Source organism: Populus nigra, chromosome 8, assembly GCF_951802175.1.
Source record: "Populus nigra chromosome 8, ddPopNigr1.1, whole genome shotgun sequence".
Classification (NCBI taxonomy): Eukaryota; Viridiplantae; Streptophyta; class Magnoliopsida; order Malpighiales; family Salicaceae; genus Populus; species Populus nigra.
In genome coordinates, this window is record NC_084859.1 from 8010205 (window position 1) to 8029797 (window position 19593).

General features: G+C 32.1%; 1 protein-coding gene across 9 annotated transcripts; it reads right to left on the reverse strand.

Annotated features, from left to right (window-relative positions):
- Positions 1–265: 265 nt before the first annotated feature.
- LOC133701249 (uncharacterized) lies at positions 266–8621 on the reverse strand. Of its 9 annotated transcripts, none has more exons than XM_062125101.1 (16): positions 8157–8621; positions 6612–6698; positions 6299–6526; positions 6038–6215; positions 5784–5923; positions 4485–5706; positions 4285–4385; positions 3960–4104; positions 3406–3474; positions 3234–3279; positions 2772–3136; positions 2598–2677; positions 2330–2465; positions 1578–1779; positions 1382–1464; positions 266–656 (listed from the first exon to the last, which is right to left on the reverse strand). In XM_062125101.1, the coding sequence occupies exons 3-16, from the start codon at positions 6364–6366 to the stop codon at positions 522–524; spliced, it is 2970 nt and encodes a 989-aa protein (XP_061981085.1). In that variant the 5' UTR covers positions 6367–6526; positions 6612–6698; positions 8157–8621; the 3' UTR covers positions 266–521. The 9 variants fall into 9 exon arrangements, 7 of the variants coding, with proteins under 7 accessions (XP_061981085.1, XP_061981084.1, XP_061981082.1 ...); XM_062125100.1 differs by adding an exon at positions 7009–7251 and having other exon boundaries at positions 6299–6698; XM_062125098.1 differs by adding an exon at positions 7009–7254 and having other exon boundaries at positions 6299–6698.
- Between the last annotated feature and the right edge of the window lie 10972 nt (positions 8622–19593).

Here is a 19593-nt window from a genome sequence, read left to right on the forward strand (position 1 = left end):
TTTTGCAATTAAGTCCTTGTCTAATTGTCCTTTAATCATGTAATGGTTCGTTACATGACTTTTGTTATATGATGCTTGTAATGTTATGAGTCCCTATTATCTCAATCTTTCATTATATTGTAAGATTTTAGAAATTGAACCAATCATAAGAATCTAGTATATATCAAACCAATCATGGAGTTATAGCTGCAATCTGTCATTATACAAGGAGGCGTTTCACTGGATCAAGAGCAGAGAGATCTATAAAGAAGGGAAAGAAAACGGGTAGGCATGAATCATTGTGTACATTACTAATTTCATGATTTAGCTACAATATCCTCAAAATTGACAAGACAAGAGTCTAACTAAGCACCACAACTGTTGATCAATTCGACCATCTTTTGATACTATCGATCACCAGGTGGGACAATGTTTTCAGTTGCAAAAATTGAAAACAGAAACTTGTTCTCAAAGAATATGATACATACCTGAAGAAAACAAGAAAGACTCGTGTACTTGGCCTTGGCATATGATTAACTTAACTAATTGGGTTTAAACTCGCCAAATTTATGCTTCTCTTCACGCAACTGCCTGAAAACAGAATCCAGTTCTGGAAATGCAGTCAAAAGCAGCAGCTCAAGGAGATCAAAAACCAGTTGCTTCGTACAAACTGATGACTGCGCAGGGAAAAGGAAAAACATTGAAGCTCAGTAACATCATCTGTACACAAATGATAGGTGTGCCAAGAAATATTCAACAGAGTATGGAGAACAATATATGTGCAAGGCATACACGAGAAATGCTATTCTTCTTTCAGGGTCACAAATTAACAGCCAGAATGATGGGTGTTGATCTGTTCACTGGTGCTACACTTACCCAGATCGTTGATGCACTAAAAGCTTTCATTCTTCAGTTCACTAAACCGAGTTGTCTCAATGGCTTGCCTCCCTCGACCACTGTTTATTTGACAAGCCTTGTTAAATGTTCTGAAGGAGGCATGTCAAGCCATGGAGAAATACAAAACGGGCTGACACAGTAACATCAAACAACAAACCCAGATCATCAATGCATCAAAAGCAAAATGCCCGTTCACTAAACTGAGCAGTCTCAGTGCCTTCCCTTCCTCATTAACCACCATTTATTTCGCAAGACTTGTTGGCTCTTCTGAATGATGCACCTTAAACCAAGGGAGAAAGAAAAAAATGGATGCTGACAAACAACATCCAGCGACAATACAGAAAGATGAAGTCCCCCACCCCCCCATACCCCTTCTCTCTATCTCTCTCTATCAATTTCCATTTGAGAGGGTTAAATGCATGTGACACAAAATAATCTATAATCAGCTGCAACTTTTATGCTTTATGTCAAAGTTTGGATTTTAATCTCAAGAAAGATAAAATACCTGAAGAAAGAAGTAGAGATCTTTTGCACGTTGTTCATACTCCTTTCGACCAACAAGGCCCACAACAGCAGCTGGTGCGTTGTCTGCATTCCCAAACAGGGTTTATTGAGGCATGGAAGATTCGCCACAGGAATTTAAAAATAATAGTTCAGTAATGCAGAAATAAAGAATGAATGCGTAGGAAAAATGACATTACCAATCATCAGCTCATATACAAATTTAGCTCGTCGAACTGCATCCTGTTGTTGCTGCTCATCATTCAATCTAGGTGAAGAGACTTCCATGGGTTGCTGGCCATGAGGGGAAATCAATTTAGGAGAAGACACTTCCGTGGGTTGCTGGGGTGGTGGCCGTCTCTTTGGATGTTTGGTGATGAATATTCCATCAGGCCAAAGTATCTATTTAATAACAAGGAAGCTAACATCAGGATAATACACAAGCATCTCAATCTTCTTTCTAAAGCCTCCTACACAATCAAAGACAATCTAAAGGACAAGTTAATCTACTTCAGCATATTCTCAGATTAGTGTAGTTCATTCCAGCTGCTGAAAAACAGGGAGAACAGAAAAGAAAAGGTTCCCCCCACTTAACTCCTAATATCTCCCTCCATCCCTACCTATCTCACTCACCCTATCTCACTCAGCATTACTGAAAAGCAGTTCAGATGGACCATCTTTAAAATATGCCATATGCCACATTATCTCACCCTTTTTTGTTAGCAAAAGGATGGATTATATGGAGATTGAAGTTCAATGGTGGGGGTAGAAATAATAGACATGATTTCACACCACCCAAATTACTCATCCAACGATCCAATCTATCAGTTCTGTTACCAACCATTTCAATAAAAATACTACAGCATTTCAATACCAATCTATGCTGCCATGTATTATTGAAGGTTTAGCAAATTGTCAAAAATAGAAGAAACTGAAAAGCTTTAAAGATTACCTGCTCAACCCGCTTGATCCCTGATGCAACAACTGAACCCCTACGCAGAAGCTGGATTTTCTCTATCAACCAATCATCTAAAGCATCGCCCATTCCTAGTTGTAGTATCTGTTTGGCCACCCAAAAAGCCTGCCTCCTGCAATGCACAAATCAATGCCAGCAGCATATCCTCCCCAGTCACAGTGGGGTGTCATTTTGTTGACAAAAGATAGCTTGCATAAAGAGACAAGGCAACCACCACAACTCTACATAGCCATATATTGAATACCTGATCCATCCACCATCTTGTAGCTGGAAAATGACATCTACCAAGTCAAGTATAGGAACAGTCAAATTTGGTGGCACCCACTGCAAGCAATAAACTTAGTAAGACAACCTTTTATTTTTAAGGTAAACCTGCAATCCAGCCCAATTCTTCCAATTCTTAACCCACTTTAATCACCTCTGTAGGGAGCATGTGATCACTAGCAGTATCATGAATAGACACAGACATCTCTTCTAAGCTATCACCCACTCTTACATTCTCCTCTAAATTTCTAGCAGATGATACATTCTTTTGCATATCTGAATCACTTCCTGGATCCTTCAATGATCTTCCAGATTCTTTAATAGACTTCACCGGAGAACGAGGCGTGTCTTTTGAAATCATTCGGGCCCCAACTGCCCCAAGATTATGCTTTGTCTGCAATATAGATTCCTTGCACTCTGCACTCAATTGCTCCTTCCTAGCGGATAAGTAATTGATTGCAGGGCCAATAAAATTTGAAACCCTTTTACTCTTTTCAGAGGGCTTGTCATCCAGGTCAACTAGAAAGTTCCAAGACATATGAAATGAGAGGAAAGATCAAAATAAAGAAATGAAAATCAAAATAATAGATAGCATTCTAAATTGAACAATCTTCACCTGATAATGTTTCGATGATAGAAAACGAATTAGAGAACACATACGTCTGCATGAAACCAAATATATAAAAACTGAATAGTATAGGAAAAATATCAGAAAAAAACACTATTTCCTTCACAAAAAAAAAGGAAGAAATAAAAATCCATTAACAAGACAGCAGAAAATATGAAACCTGAGAATCAACACTAAGAAAGTCCCAGACTTCAATGGATCCTGAAATTGTTGGAAGTAGCAAGAGCTTCTGGAAAACAGCAACATGCTAGGTTAGGTATAGAATTAAGGCATGGTAAAATGAAGTAGCATAATGAAATTTCTAAATACAGAAACAATGGAGTTATTTCTCACTAGGCACACTCATCTAATGGCAAACTTTAAAATAATATGATTTGGAATTTTGGTTGTGTGGTACTAGATTAGCCATGTAAATGCATTCTCGTGGTAAGCACACTCATATATAATGGTTGTAAATTGAGAAATGCTAAATTTCCATGCACAATACTTTTTATGTTTACTAATTTTATGTTTGCATGTGTGTGTTACTTTACAGCATAATACTGTAGTCCACCAGTACTTAGCAGCCAAACACTGGTACAAATCTGTTAAGTACTGGAATTGTAGCTGCAAAATCAAGCTGGAACTCCATTGACAGCCACAATTACAGCTTATCAAAGAGCTAAAGTTGATATCAAACTCACAGAACAAAAAAAGTGAGATTAAATGTTTGACCTTTAGATATATATCAAGCAATTTACACCGCTCTTGTATGACAGGCACGTCTAAGCCTGTAGAGAGAAAATGCTTAGGTGGCAAATGAAGACTATATTCCGGATACTCTTTGAGACGTCTATGTAACTCCTCGAAATGTCGAAACCTGTTGGCAGAAAAGTTCAGTTACATGAGCTGTATAACTTTATGAGAGAATATTACAAAGATCATGCGTTCACCATGTTTTTGAGGACATTGGAAAGATAATATATTCATGGAAGATGCTTATTACAGAACACATCAACAGGAGATGAAACAAGAAATTTGAGACAGAAATCCATAGCACCTTCTTTTGATCGACCAACTATTATTATTTACATCTGTAACAGATATGGAATAAACAGCAAATGTTTTAGAGCCACTCTTAACAATATTTGCACCCAAAACCTGCAACAGCAAGAGGGTTTACATCCTTTATCACTAAATTAGAAGATGAAAGGTCAAGCAGTTGAGCAGAGAGAAGTAACGAGCTTTTAAGTGGAGTACCTCGCATCTCAACTTATAAATTGAGTCCACCATTAATGAATGTTTAAAAGAATTAACATTTGAAGTGTGGTTTTCAGGAATAGAAACAGATGTTGCAGATGAACATGCAGTTGCTCCACTGTAAACTCTATCTAAACTTTCAGAATCGTCACTGAAATCATCAGCTTTAGTATGTCCTTTTAAACTAAGTACATCCTGTCCATCTCCAGACAAGAAGCTTTTTCTCTCAATCTCTTGCCAAACATGTACCTTCTGAGTGCTTGGCCTTGACCTTTTACTGCCAGACTGGTGTCTAGATAATCTTTGATAGTGAGCAAGCCCCCTACCAGTCTTCTTTTCCCTGTGGCCATCAGGATTTTCAAGTGGATGATGAATGTGGGAAACAGCCAGGTTTCTGTTAGTTTTACCATCCCAGACTTTAGTTCCTGGAGAATCAAGTCCGGTTACACTGTTCGCATCTTCCTCTTCAGAAGTATAAGAGCTAGTGCTACCTGATTCAATCTCATCTACACGCATGAGGCTCCGTATGCCATCTTTGTGTGAACTAAATAGTGGATGGTTTGACATATTCTGATCTGTATGATGCAGAGGGTTTTCTACTGTAGATTGCTCGGTACCCACAGACTGGGCGTTGTGGGCCAGAGGGGCATCGGGTTTGGTTACACCATCCTTCTTGGAATTAGATGCCCTCTTTGAATGATCTGATGTAACATACTTACTCACTGAAGAATTCTGAGGGACTTGCTCTATCAATCGATTTTCCCCTTCTTTCTTTCTATAGTTTCTCCCTTTTGTCCACATGTTTTCAAAATTTTCTGGAGCAAGGACTGCAGTCTTTCTGCGAGATATCATATCCAACCTCTCACCCCATTCTCCTCCTGAAAAATGTCGTTGGATTCCTTCTTCATTAATAATCTGGGAATTCATGGGCAGCGAGCTCCATGTGCGGGAAGATTGGGTATCAATGTAAAGTAATGGATCTTTTGAGATATGGCTTCCAATCACTTTATCTTTTTCAGGGGCATCCGGTCCACCTCTGCATTGGTCGGTTTTTAACTGCACAAGTTCAACCCCAGTATCAGTAGGATCTAAAAACCTCGAAAAATGATTGGATGAGATCCTTGAAGACCCATTTGGTTTGAAATGAGATGTCTCTTGTGCTTCAGCAACTCTTTGATTAGCCTTAGAAATGACAACACTTTCAATCCTTTCGTTTATGAACCTGAAAAAGAAAGAAAAAATGAAAGAAAGGGAAAATGACAGCACAAAAATATAAAACGAAGCAGAATGAAAGACTACCTTGGGCTAGCTAAGTTTAACACTGGTCGCATTACCGCACAAGCAAGAAGTTCCCTAACAACATAACGGAAAAAAGAGCACTGCAGATCTGCTGGCTTGAATGTAAAAGAAATGAGACCATCCATCAGATGCTGCAAAACCTGAGAATAAGTGATAGAGGTTGTCACTAAACTTGCAATCCTTACCATTAGAGGCAACAGCTGTAGATTAGATGACTTAACAGATTTAATGAACAAAGAAATAACCAAATCAACCTTGTGCTCAGCTTCAGTAGAAAATAAAGCAGGGTGCAATTTGTTCTCAGCAGCCAGGACATGTCTTAGTTCCTTGTCTCGCTGTTCAATGGTAAGCACACTAGACTGTCGCTTTTCCATCTTTGCTTGAATTGCACGAAAAAGCTCCAAGTGGGTGCAGATGAGATTAATAAAATCCCTGTGTCACCCGAGATGATTAGTGACAAAGCAAATAACCTTGAAGACAAGTAAGAGAAAAGTGTGGAGAAAAAGAACTGCAACCTTGTCAGTAGATCAATAAGATTTACATTTCTCATGCGACTTGAAAATTCCCCAAGAACACCATTCATTATCTGCACCAGTTCTTCCGGACCTTCTTTATCAGGGGTTAAGCGAGAGTACCATAGATCTGTCACCCACTCAGAGACTAGACGTCTAGTGAAATGATCTATTGCATCCTCAACAACAGGTGAATTCACTTTCCTTCTCCAATCGGACTTTTCAACAACCCTGGTAAATTCAAGAGATTTGTTTTGTGACAGTGTGCTTGATGTTGTGGAGGCTGGTTTGTTGTTATATACAGCAGCTTTCTTACGCATTTCATAATCCAGGGAAAAGTAGCGAAGGAGAATGATCAAGGAAGCAGCAGCAGGCAAGTTGACCCAAACTGAGGCACTTGTTACTGAAAAAGGTAACTGAGTGTAAGTTACAATTAAAGACAAGCATACAAGAAGGCATTGCTTTGAGAGAGAAAGAGAGAGAGAGAGAGAGTACATTAATGTACAAACAGCCAGAAAATAACTAACCAGAATTTCATGCTCTCAACCCATACAAATCAAATCTTTTAGTTTTAACTGCTGAAAGTAGCAACCATTCATGTAGTGCAAATGTTCTCTATGAATGCATGCATAAAAGAGTGAAATTTCCCCCGTAAGACTCTCTGTTTGTAGGAAAGCAACTGTATACACCAAAGTATAACAGAATTTACAGACCTTAATTGCTCTGGTCATGCTACTTCCTCCATAATGTTTATAAATAATTCACCATGGGCTTTTCTTCATCCAATGCTTCTACACTGTCATGTATTTTTGGTCCATATGAAGGCTCAAACTCAAGTTGAAGGAAATGGGGAGTGGGAAAGGGCAGGAACTCAATTGAGCTAGTGCTTATTGGCCATCTTTGCTTTTCACAATGAAACAAAGTCTCATGGCAGCCTCTACATTTTTGCTCTGTTCCTGCTGGTAATTAATTAAATATGCACAAATTTTGTTGAAAATGTCATTGCAGATTGTTCACAATCAACATGCCTCAATGCAAAAATGAAGGTTACCATCAAACTACAAAGTCATTGATCTACTCCATTTTGAAACCTTAATTTATGGTTACTATCGGCATTCATTAGCAGAATATCATTGTTTTTTTTCTTTCTTTTTGACATGATTCCCTTGGGACATAAAGAAAGAAAAGAAAAGAAAAATTCCTTAATATATTAAAACAAAAGACACTCTCTTACCACGTCATTATTTTCAAGCATTTCAGAAGAAATAAGCATGTAAAACATAAACATAGAGACATCACAAATTATAGAATCGTTCCAATCCAACATTGAGAAGATAGCAAATCAGAACACATACATTCCCATGTTATTTATCTGGATATGTCATGGTGTATATATATTCAAGAACCGCGTCATATCATTTTTGAAAGCATAAAATGTTTTCCCCTCTACAATTACCCTTTCTCACTAATTCCGTTCCTCCCTTCACCGACCCCATTGATCGTCCAACCGCTACGTCTAAGCCACATAACACACACACACACCAACAGCAACAATACCAGAGAAGAGTGAAGGTGCCATCTCAAACACAGATATTAACCTTATTAAGATAACAATCCTTATCAGAACTGGCAACGCTACTCTCCAGCATTCAATTTCCCAATGCTAACTTTCCTATATTATCAACGTTTTGCTCATCTATAAATCTGATTAAAAAGGCAAGGAAAAATAAAACAAAACAAGACTATTAGCTTACATTTTGGCTATATTAATTAATTAAGTCAGTCTCAATTCAGATACAATCACAGAATAAAAGAAGACAAAAAAACGAAAAAGCAAAACGAGGGAGAGAGAGGAACTTACAGGACATGAGATAAGATAATCCAACAACACAAATAACCAACATAACAATCCTCTTCTTGGCTTCCTCCACTATGTCCCGTACAATCACCTGCCTTTGCGTGCTCATTCTCGCATTCATCAAACAATTAAAAAGAAAGGGAAGCAGATTCAAATCCAAATCTCGATCACTCTATACATTTCTCTCTATCATTTCCTCAATCGACCTGATCAAAGAATGTGAAGCAGAAAACAAGTAAATTAAAAAATGTGGAGAATCGAAGAAAACCTGATTATCCATTTCTCCTAATTTAATTGATAGAGAAGCTCAACGCGGGGATCGTTGAGATTGATTATCCATCAATCTATACGGTTTTTTTCTCTTTTCCATTTTTCTTTATTTTGAGTTGCGTGCGCAATGTGCATGTGAGATTTCTTTTCCGTCACTCAGTGAGTCACGAATCAGAAGCTCCTCTCAACTAACTGAGATTGATTGACCCTCTCTGATTATGATTTTTATAAAAGTTGATTTTTTAATTTTTAAAAATTAAAAAAGACCTTAAATATTTAAGAATTAATTATCTTCAATCAATTTTTATTTTATAGTAGTAATTAGTTAATATTTAATAACTCTAAATATTTTTTTTTAAATCAATTAAATTTTTTTTATTTTAAATATATTAAATCTTATCTTAATTAAATTATTAATTTAGGATTTCTATTCACTAAAAAAAACTATGCAATATTGTTATTATTCTTTTCAAAAAAAGATTTATTTTTTCACGTAATTCATTTAGTTTTTTTAAAGAAAATATTTAATTCTTTAATTTAAGTTATGTCCTTATGATAATTTTAATTTAAAAAACTTTACTATAGTATGATGTGTTAATCTCACATAATAATGCAGCAAACATAAAAGGAGCAACTACACTAAGATTTTTTTTGTTTGTTTTTATTTATTTAGAAATGTATAGCTGCAGTTTAAAATATTTTTTATTTAAAAATATATTAAAATAATATTTTTTTTATTTTTAAAAATTTATTTTTAATATCAATACATTAAAATAAATATATTTCCAAACCTACTCATAATTAATGGCTAAACCTCATCCTTGAGAAATCTGGCATGTACTAGGAGTGCCGGTAGCGAGCTTGACTAGAGTAGATTCAAAGAAAAAAACCTATTCGATAATAACCGATTTTTGAAGAATTTGAACAAAGTTTACTTATGTTATGTTTGTTTTTCCTCCTCCCTATGCTGACTAGTTTTTGGTTTTATTATAAAAAAAAATAAAATAAAATAAAAGGCATTATAGAGAAACATGGTGGCCTAAGAGTCCAATTTAATGAATTCTTTTTCCCAAAAAAAAAAAAACTTGAATTGGCTTTCAATGATAAAAGAGTATTTTCTATGATATATATTTGATATTATAAAATTGATTCGAGTTATAAGAGTTTTTTTATATTTTTTTAACACTATAAAATAATATAATTGCTTTTAAAAGTAAAAATTTACTTAACTGATTGGATTGGAAAAGACTTTGATGTCATTTTATTTTATTTATTAAAAAAAAACAATAAATTAACCTTGTTGCCCTGAAGATAATTATTGTAAGGCGAGCTTTTATGGGGTTATCTATTTTTTTCATATATTTTTTTAATTATTATTAAATTGATCAAAGACAATTTAGTACTTTGATAAATATAAGATTATATATAAAATAAAATTGATTGGGACGTGTTGCGCATACGCTAGCAAGTAGGCGACGCATAAGCCACTATCAGATCACTGAAAGCCACCTTCCATGACAGTGTTTGATTCGTCAAGGCATCCCCTTCCTGAAGGGATGACATGTGTTGCTAAAGGGGCTTTGATTTGACACCAAAAACCTCTTTTTTTCTTTCTTTTCTCTTTCCTCCTTGATTTTCAGGTTTGCCCTCTATAACCAAGATAGGCTATGGTCAGTTTTTTTTTTCTTTTTTTCGTTGTCAATCTTTTTTAATAAGTTTATTTATCACCGTTGTATTTTTTTATTATTATCAAAATTATGCAAGCTTATTATATGTTGTTCAAGGATTAAGGCAAATTAACACCTGAGAGGGGGGTAAATTAGACGTATCACTAAATTTTACACTTATGACAGATTACTTCAAGTCAATATAATAACCAACAATATAATTTAAAGTACTTAAAGTAAGGAGTTAAGGAAGATAATTTGCAAAATGATTTTAACGTGATTCGACAAACCTACATCCACACCTCAAGTACTAAACCGTATTCAAGTATTGTATTCCTTCATTAGTCCAGTCTCAAGAGTACAATCCCACTTGATGAATTCTCACTTAGCTTTTTACACCACTTGAAGAAAATATTTCTTCAAGATTTATTTCTTTGGTGAAATTCCCTCACCAAACTAAGAGTTTTTACCTAACTCTTAAAGGTTTACAAATATTTTGTTTTCATAACAAACTTTCTCAATAGAATGAATATTATAATTTGAAGTTCTAATATTTCTATACCTCATTAGATAACACTTATAAGATATGAAGGTGTTTAAGTGTAGTAACAATGAGATTGAATACTTTTATGTTAGAATATGAAGGTTTAATAGCATAAACTAGAATATGATCAATGATTGATGATTTTGATGTTGATTTACTTTTAGAATAGCGTGTATATCATATATGTTAAGATTCTCATCCTAATTTTGCAATTAGTGTGTGTGTGTGTGTGTGTGTGTTTTTAAGAAAAAATAGTTGTTACAATCCCACTAATAGGTCAATCGATTCAAATTAATTAAGCCAATCGGTTGACCAATTCCTGCAAAATTTCCAAGTGTTCATTCTGATGAATAAACAGTCGACTGGTTCATGCAGAATCTCAGATCTAATAGTTTAACCTAGGTGAATTTTTAGAACCGTATAACTTAGATTTTATTAGATTATTATCAATTCTTTAATGCATACAGAGTGAAGTGTGTGAGTTCATTTTAATTGTGCTATCAAGTAATGTATAAATATTTACATTTAAACATGAACATTTATTCTAAGTCTTCATCTTGCTCTCCTTTTGAACTTCTAAATTAAGTTCTTTACATAATCTATTATGCTTATTGATATATTCTTCGTATAAAACCTATTTAAAGTTTATTCTCAATTAAACATATTATTTCTATTTTATTGTTATCATCAAAATATATAAAAATATGAATTTATGACTCTAAAGGTCAACATATTGAACTCAATCAAGTTAATGACCCAAGTCTTGATTTTTATTTTTTTTTTGCTTCTTTGGGAACATTTGTGTCTTTTTAACATCTTTTTTTTATGGTGGAAAAAATTTAAGTTAGCCTGCGGCATAGCGTGAGCTACCTATCTAGTTCAAACTAAGCACCTGTAGGTGTTGCCATAGAACACCATGCTCCAACGTCAGTTTACTTTTGTTTTTTTTATATCCTTTCAATTTTTATTTTTTTTAATCAAATCTCGCTCTTTTAAATCTTATACACTTATTTCACTCCTATCTTTGCCTACTCTTTTTCTCTAACTTTTTTTGTTAGACCTATAGTTTAGAATTTGAGCTAAATAAGGTTTTGGCATATTAAATTGTCATATGAAACATATAAGCAAAAAAATTGAAGAGATGACGGAAGTAGAAAAGGAATAATATGTCATTAAAAGCCAAACTATTTCACTAAATGTAAGCCATTTGTGTCAAAACCTCACTACCCTATGTATCAAAACTTGGAGGTTGTTTAGTTGTAAAGAATAATTTTTTATTTTCATCTTTAATTTAATTTTTATCAAAACCAGTGGAGAATGTAGAACATATATTCATTTGGTGAATCTAGAAAATGATTTTCCACTTAAAAAATTGAAAAATATGTTAAAAAACAAATATTGGTTAGCAACATCTGAGATGGATGATCGGGTTGGAACAATGCATATAAATATATTTAGTGGTTTTGTGAAGGATGACCAGAATAAAACAAAACAAAATAATTTTGGCAAATGAATTACCCTCTCTAAAATAGCAAAATGATTCATCATTTCTTTTATGTTAAATCTAGTCTCCATGATGTCAAATTTAGTCCTTATTTATTTGATTGCTATTTTTAGCAGTAATTATAGTTTGATTTTGTAAAATTAATGCTCAATAAATTAGAAAATGTTGTTTGAGATAATGAAAGCATAAGACAATGCAAGGTTGAAGAGACATTAGAAAGAAAGAGATGAAAATGTAACATAGAAGAAAGATCCAATCAACTATTGATTGCAAGAGTTACCCACAATGTTTTTATTTTCATTTTTATTGATCCTTTAAATTTTTTTAGTCACTTTAGTTTTTTTCTCAATATGTTCCTTTTGTATTAAGTTGATTTGGGATAAAGTTGGATGATTTGTTTTGGATGGCTTGACATGGGGTTCTCGTGATGTCAATAATAAATTTCAACATTAATTTAATATTCAATTTAGCAAAATAAATTTAATTTTATTGATTTGAAATAATAGAAACGTTAAGGATTGAATCAGAAACTAGAACAAATATCTAGCCATGTTTTTTTTCACTATGCATTGAGGGCTTTTTTTTTAGTCCAAAAAGTTTTTGTTTTTGTTTTTTCATTTTTGGTCCTTGGTTCTTGAATTTTTATGTTTTTCTTTTAAATATTTGGTTTGCATTGGAGTCCTTCAATTTAACTAATGACAGGAGAGTAACAAAAAATATCACCGAGAAACAAAGGAGTAGAGAGTAACCAAGGGTTTTCCATAATCCGACCACCAAAATAGCTATTTTTTTTATGTTAAGGGGTTCCATTTAGTAATAGAAACTCAATTGTAGTGTTTTTAACCCTTTATCTTGGAGTGAAATGTAGAATGAGCCTCTAGATGTTTTTTGAATTTTAGTTACTTTTTTATTTTTAGGAGATTAAAGGCTAGTTTGAGCTTATTAATTGGCTCATTGAGTGTTTGAGGTGTTTTTTACGAGAAAAAGGGTTGAAAATTGGGTTTTGTTTGTTGAATGCGTCTGAACTTGACTTTCTGATCATTTGAGGTGATCGGTGATCATACTAGAAGGTGATGCGCCTTCTATCACTACGCATAATGCATCATCTCATTTGTTTTTTTTTCCTTCAAGTAAAAAGATGGGCGGATGACGTGATTGCAAGCCCATCGTGACTCTATTTATAAATGTCTTTGATTTTTTTTCTTTTTAATTTGGATTCATTAAAATTAAATTATCTAAAATATATTCATGATATTATTTCATTATATATGGTTCATATTTTCCTTCTTTTTTTTATCATGTCATTTTTTTAATAATATTAGCAAGCTCTCTTTCTACACAATCCTTCAAGATTTTTTTTTTGTTGTTGTCTTTCCTCCACATGCCTTCAAAAAAAGATTAAGAAAATCCTCACGACAATATGCAAATGGTGTGTTATTCTTTTTTTTTTTTAATATGCTCACATTGAAATTATCAAAACTTTTTTTATTAGAAAAAATGGAGAGATGCCTTTTTAACCCTTAGTTCAATTATGTTGATTTTATTTTATATCTATTCTAATTGCTTACAATATTTATTGAATTAAGAACTCGAGTCAACAAAATCTTTTTTTGTTTAAGATAAATATATTAACAAGAGAATTAAAAAGTATATGATAAAGATATTATTTTTAATTTGATTTAGATTATTACTTTCCTTAAAAACAAAATTTTATTGTTATACACTTCAAAAAAACAATTAAAAGTTTCATGCATCGTTAGATCAAATATCTTAAAATGCATTTTTCTCTTAGCTTCATGATTCAATTTTTTATTAGCATTAAAGTTTTTTTAACATTTTCTAGAACATATAATATTTTATTTATTATATTAAACACACACAACAACGTTGTAGCTCAGAATTAAAGTTTTTCTTGACCTATAATATACCCGCACTTTTTTTTGTTGAAAAAATATTTTTATCAAGCTCACAGCAAAACAAAGGCACTCTATCTAATATATATACTATTATGCATTCACCCTTTAATTTATAGCATAGTTGTCAAACTCACTTAGAGATTGACCCGGAAAAAGCTTAGGTCCCTAGGTTAACCTAGTGAGACAATGACATACTACATTAAAAGAGATTTAATATGTTGAATTTAAGTGTGCCTCAATTTCAATGTAATTTTAATTAATGAAAAAAGTAAAAATCTAAAGACTTAAAATTTTAAATGAACAAATATATTAAACTTAAAGTCTCAAATATTCAAATGATAACCACCACAATCCATAATTAAAAAACATAAGTCCCTTCACTTTAAGTAATATTGTTGTTAATTTTTGTTGGTTTATAGTTCACTCGATCAAGTTTGGCTAGGTCACTTGAATAATTAAAAACCTAATCTAGTCGAACAAGTTTTGTGAGGTCATAGTCGGTTCAACTAGCAACCTCGTTTTGGCTTAGGCTTTAAGCCTTGGATTTTTTTTAATCAACCTTCAAATTAGGTCGAGTTTTACAATTATGTTATATAGGTGGTAGTGTTAGAATGAAGTTAGTATCTTATTTTATATAGGATGTAATGTTGGAGTGAAACACCAAGGTCATGTTCATAAGTAGAAACATATCTATTTTCTAAATCTAAAAACACATCTCTATATAAAATGAAAATTAGGATTTTGTGTTTAATTATGATTTTTTTTATTTAAAGAATTCAAAAACACACTTTTCCAACTCTCTCACTTATAACTAGACTTTGAATAATATATATATATATATATATATATATATATATATATATATATATATAAAGACGAGGACAAAATTGGTGTGGAAGCTAAACATGAGAGAGAGAGAAAGAAAAGAAATGGATGCCAAAGTTATATTAAAGCTTCAATTAATACATGCACAACATCACCAGAAAGATCTCGACGATATGATTTCATAAATACCAAGGAAAGCTATAATTAAAGCTAGGGGTGATCCACACGCACTATCAAAAAGGTGGGCATGACCTAATACTACATGCATTAGCCAAAATCTTCTTTCTTCCATTCTAGTTCTATCCCTGCCCCTTTTTTTAGTTATTCTTTTAGTCCTCCAAATTGGTTGACCATGTCAAGTTAAGCTGTTTGAGTTAAATCCCAAATGAACTAACCATGTCAGGTCATGTTGTTTAGGTTAAACCCAAATAGGCTAACCATTTAACCAATCACATCCTTTTTTTCCTCTTCTGATTTGACCCTGAAAAAACTATTTAGGCCTCAATCAGTACCTTAGGAATTCTTATTTACTAACACATACCACAATGTAAAGTGACGAGTTCATAGGCATTTTATATGGTGATTTATACTCTTTGACTTGTTTATTATTAGTATGATGCCTACCTCTATCCACTAACATCAATTTCTACCAGCATGTCACCTCTATGAACACCTACCAATCACTAACCTCTCCACAATAGCAAGTAATACACCACAATCAATCGTAAGCACCAACCTCTCCACCAATTATACAAACAACTCACACAAGGTACTACAACTCTACTCACCACAAATGCTTACAACATCATCCTTCATACTCTATGAGGTAAATTAACATGACCAGGATCTATAAAAACCTATCTCGAGTCCCTATGTAATGACTCGAGATTTCTTATCATTTCATGATCGAAATTGATTGTAATTTTTTTTTGTAAGCCCTTTCATCCTCGATATTTCTTACGATAGTATTAAAAAAATTTGTAAATCAACATCCTCATAAAATGAGTACTTAATACACATACCCATAAGAGTATATTTACATATTCATAAGTTTACTTTACATCATATTAATATATTCATAAGTTCGCATTCTTGTTCTGACCTCGTTATCATCACTAGTTTATATAAAAGTGTCGAACGACAATTACACAACTAATGCATTCGTTCATACAAAATACATAACACCTTACAACATGCGAATATATAATTTATTCTAAAACATGGGGACCTGTGGAACAGAATTTCCTATGCACCTTATTGGTGTGACGTTACTATTACAGTACAAAAATGAATATAAGAATTATAAACAATTCAAAATATGATGATAAATAACTAAAAGAAGAATAACATTACTTTCCGTTTATAGCTTAAATAAGTATAATCTTTTCATTACTCTTTATAATACATAATACCAACCCTTATTATTTCTTCAACTATATTATCATTCCTCACAAGTCCCAACCTCTCCGTAAGAGTGGTAGGGACGGAGTCAAGCACAAAAACTGAGGAGAAAAAAGAGAGAAGAGAAAAGAAAAAAAAAATGGGTCGTTGAAGCCATACTAGTACCTCATCATGTCATTTTATAAAGATTTTTTTGTAGAGACGATTCCAACAATATCAAAAAAAGATACCATTGGATCTCGAAGGAAGTTGCATGTGACGCCATGGTGCGACATCCTCCTTAATTTTGATCATTTGACTTTGAATCTTGCCTTTCCTCAATAAATTTTTTAAATTAGTTATCAATTTATCCTATAAGGATGTAATAGAAAAAAAAAAGACAAAAAAAGTTATGTGCCAAGAGCTAAGAATGGTAATGTGAACAGTAATTTCAGCACGCCAAATTATAGTTAATTAATGATATATACTATCTTAAAATTCCACTTAAATGCTGAAACAGCAAGACTAGTTTTCCTAAATCACTGAAAAGTAATAACAAAAAAAACCTCATTTTCCTATCGGATAAAAATTTGCAGGCCTTTTCTTTCATACTGTAAATTAACCTAATTGTCTGTTAGAAAGTCAAGACAAAACGAAGTCACCACACCTTTGTTCTAACTCTGGACCATCAAGTTTCTCTTCGTGTTATTACTCTTCAATCTCCACTGCTGTTTTCGATTGATCATCGAGCTCCTTTTTTTGGTGCAACTTCTTTGTTGCGCCTTGCTGCTGGTGTTCTTATTTCTTGGATATAGACGATGTCAGTTTTGATGAGATTTTTGGACGTGGGAATTTGCCTGGAGCAAAGCATGATCATGATTTGCGACAAACTATATACAATTTGAATCCATAAGAGGTAATACAGGAGAAATATTATACATGTAAATTAAGCTTATTGTTAATTAAAAAATTATTTGACGGGAAGTGGTATTTTAAAATCAATTTATGCGTTAATTAAGGTTAAATCTTCTTTTAAAAGATCGATTTTAAAGACTCTCTTGCACATGAACTTATACATTTTTTTTACAAAAAAAAAATAGAGTTGATCTCAGCTTGAAAAATGAATTTAAGAATATTACACTCCACCGCTGCAATAGCTGGAGTTTTCTTCTGCAACAAAGAAAGGTAGTTGTATCCAAGGTTCGTTGTTGAAATTAAGATTTAACCGGTAAAATTGTATAATTTTACAAGTTACAGTATATTTAATTATTTTAAAAAATTAAAAGCTGAAAAAATCAGCATAAAGGTTGTTGAGAAGTCTTTAACAGTAGCCGCGGTGGTTATTTATTAAAATATTTTTTATTTAAAAATATATTAAAATAATATTTTTATATTTTTTAAAATTATTTTGGATATTATTGTATTAAAATGATCTAAAAAAATAAATTTAAAATAATTTTTTTAAAAGTTTTTTTAAAAATATTTATAATTTTATTATGTGAAATTATATAATTTTATAAGTCATACCATATTTATTATACGTGAAATTATTTTAAAAAATTGAAAGCTGACTTTTAAAGTTAGTTTAGGAATGTTTGAGCGCGATGATAATTGTTTTTAAAGTGTAAGTTTTTTTATAAATGTTTTAAAATAATATTTTTTATTTTAAAAAATTATTTTTAACATCAACATATCAAATCAATCTAAATATATATAAAAATAATTATTTAAAGATATTATTTTTTAAGAATATTTTTAAACCATAAAAACAAAACAAACAGATATAAAATCATTCAAAATTATATTTTATAATTGTATTTATAGTCGGGTCGTTTTTACATTTCAAAAATATTTTTAGAAAATTTAAATTTTATTTTATTTTTACTTTAAATTAATATAGTTTTAAATCATTTAGATAAGACAGTGACGTCACCATCCTTTTCCTTTCGTCTGAGGTGATTTTTACTTCTTTGATTGAGCAATTTCAAAGACCTTTTGTACTTTTGTAGTTTTCTTTCCCTTGTCTGGAACTCTCTCTCTCTCTCTCTCTATACACTATCCATGCTTTTATTGTTCTCGTTCTGAGCCCCCACAACTCTGTCCAACCTGGCTCTCACGTGCGTGAGCTCCCACCTCTTTCAGACCTGGTAAGACGCCAGCTCCACAACCTTTGTTGTATAGTTTTATTTTTGGGGATTTTTGGGGATTTTAGTTTCTAGGTAAGTCGTCTTTTGTGTCTATTTCTTATATATATATATATATATATATATATATATATATATATATATATATATATATATATATATGTGTGTGTGTGTGTGTGTGTGTGTGTGTGTGTGGGCGAGAAAACATAAATGATGTGAAATAAGAAAGAAACAGCTTCCGGCCTGGTGTGTGTATATATTGTTGCTCTTCTGGTTCCCGAAAGACTGGATTTTGGAATTGTTGCGTAGAGAGAAACTTGCTTTTCGGTGCTTACTCGTAGGGGCAAGAAAAAAACCGTATTAAATTGAATAAACTAAAAAAAATAATTAAAAAATCTAAACCGTAAATAAAAAGGAAGAGATTAAACCAATTAAAATTTTAAAAAAGTTGACCGGTTCGGTTTGGTTTCAGTTTTATAAGTATAAAAATAAAAAAACTGAATCGAACCAAATTAAAAAAAACCAAGTCAAACCTGAAAAAAACCGATCCAAACTGGAAAAACTGAGTCAAACCGGAAAAACCAAGCCAAACTGATTTGAACTGGTTTTGTCCTAAAAAACCAAACCGAACCAAAACCGGTCAGTTTGAAACAATTTCAGTTTTTTTATAAAGAATTTTAATTTAATTATTTTTTTAATAAAAACCAAATCAAATAAAAAATAATCACTCCTACTTACTTATATACTAGAGCAGCCCAAGATGGTTTTTTTTATTTAAAAAAAAAATTATTTGTGATTTTATTGTTTTACAAAATGTTTTTATGATTTGTGTTTATTTTATATTTTTTTATTTTGTGTCAAAAATACATTTTCTAATAATCTTGGTTCTATCTATTTGACTAGTAAAGAAAGGTTCTACTGGTGAATTTTTCTACTGAATGTCTTGAAATAATAATGATAAAAAAAACATCTCTTTGAAAAGATGATGAAAGTTGAAACAAAGAAAATATATCATTCATGTTTTAAAATAATATAAAACACTATTTTCTTTTATGTATATTTCTTTTATCTTGAAATACTATCTGAATACAACTTTATTATATTTTTTAATTTTTAAAATGAATTTTTGAATGTTTTGTTTAGTAAATTAAGTAATTTTTTAACATTAAATAATCTATTAACAAACCTGT

What these genes read in the sequence shown, in the direction of transcription:
- LOC133701249 (XM_062125096.1), bottom strand. Translation starts at nt 8,274, where the DNA reads ATGAATGCGAGAATGAGCACGCAAAGGCAGGTGATTGTACGGGACATA. An exon ending in TTAAACTTAGCTAGCCCAAG is followed by an intron (nt 5,707 to 5,783) that starts GTAGTCTTTCAT and finishes TTTCTTTTTCAG; the next exon opens with GTTCATAAACGAAAGGATTG. An exon ending in TGTATATGAGCTGATGATTG is followed by an intron (nt 1,465 to 1,577) that starts GTAATGTCATTT and finishes TTGGGAATGCAG; the next exon opens with ACAACGCACCAGCTGCTGTT.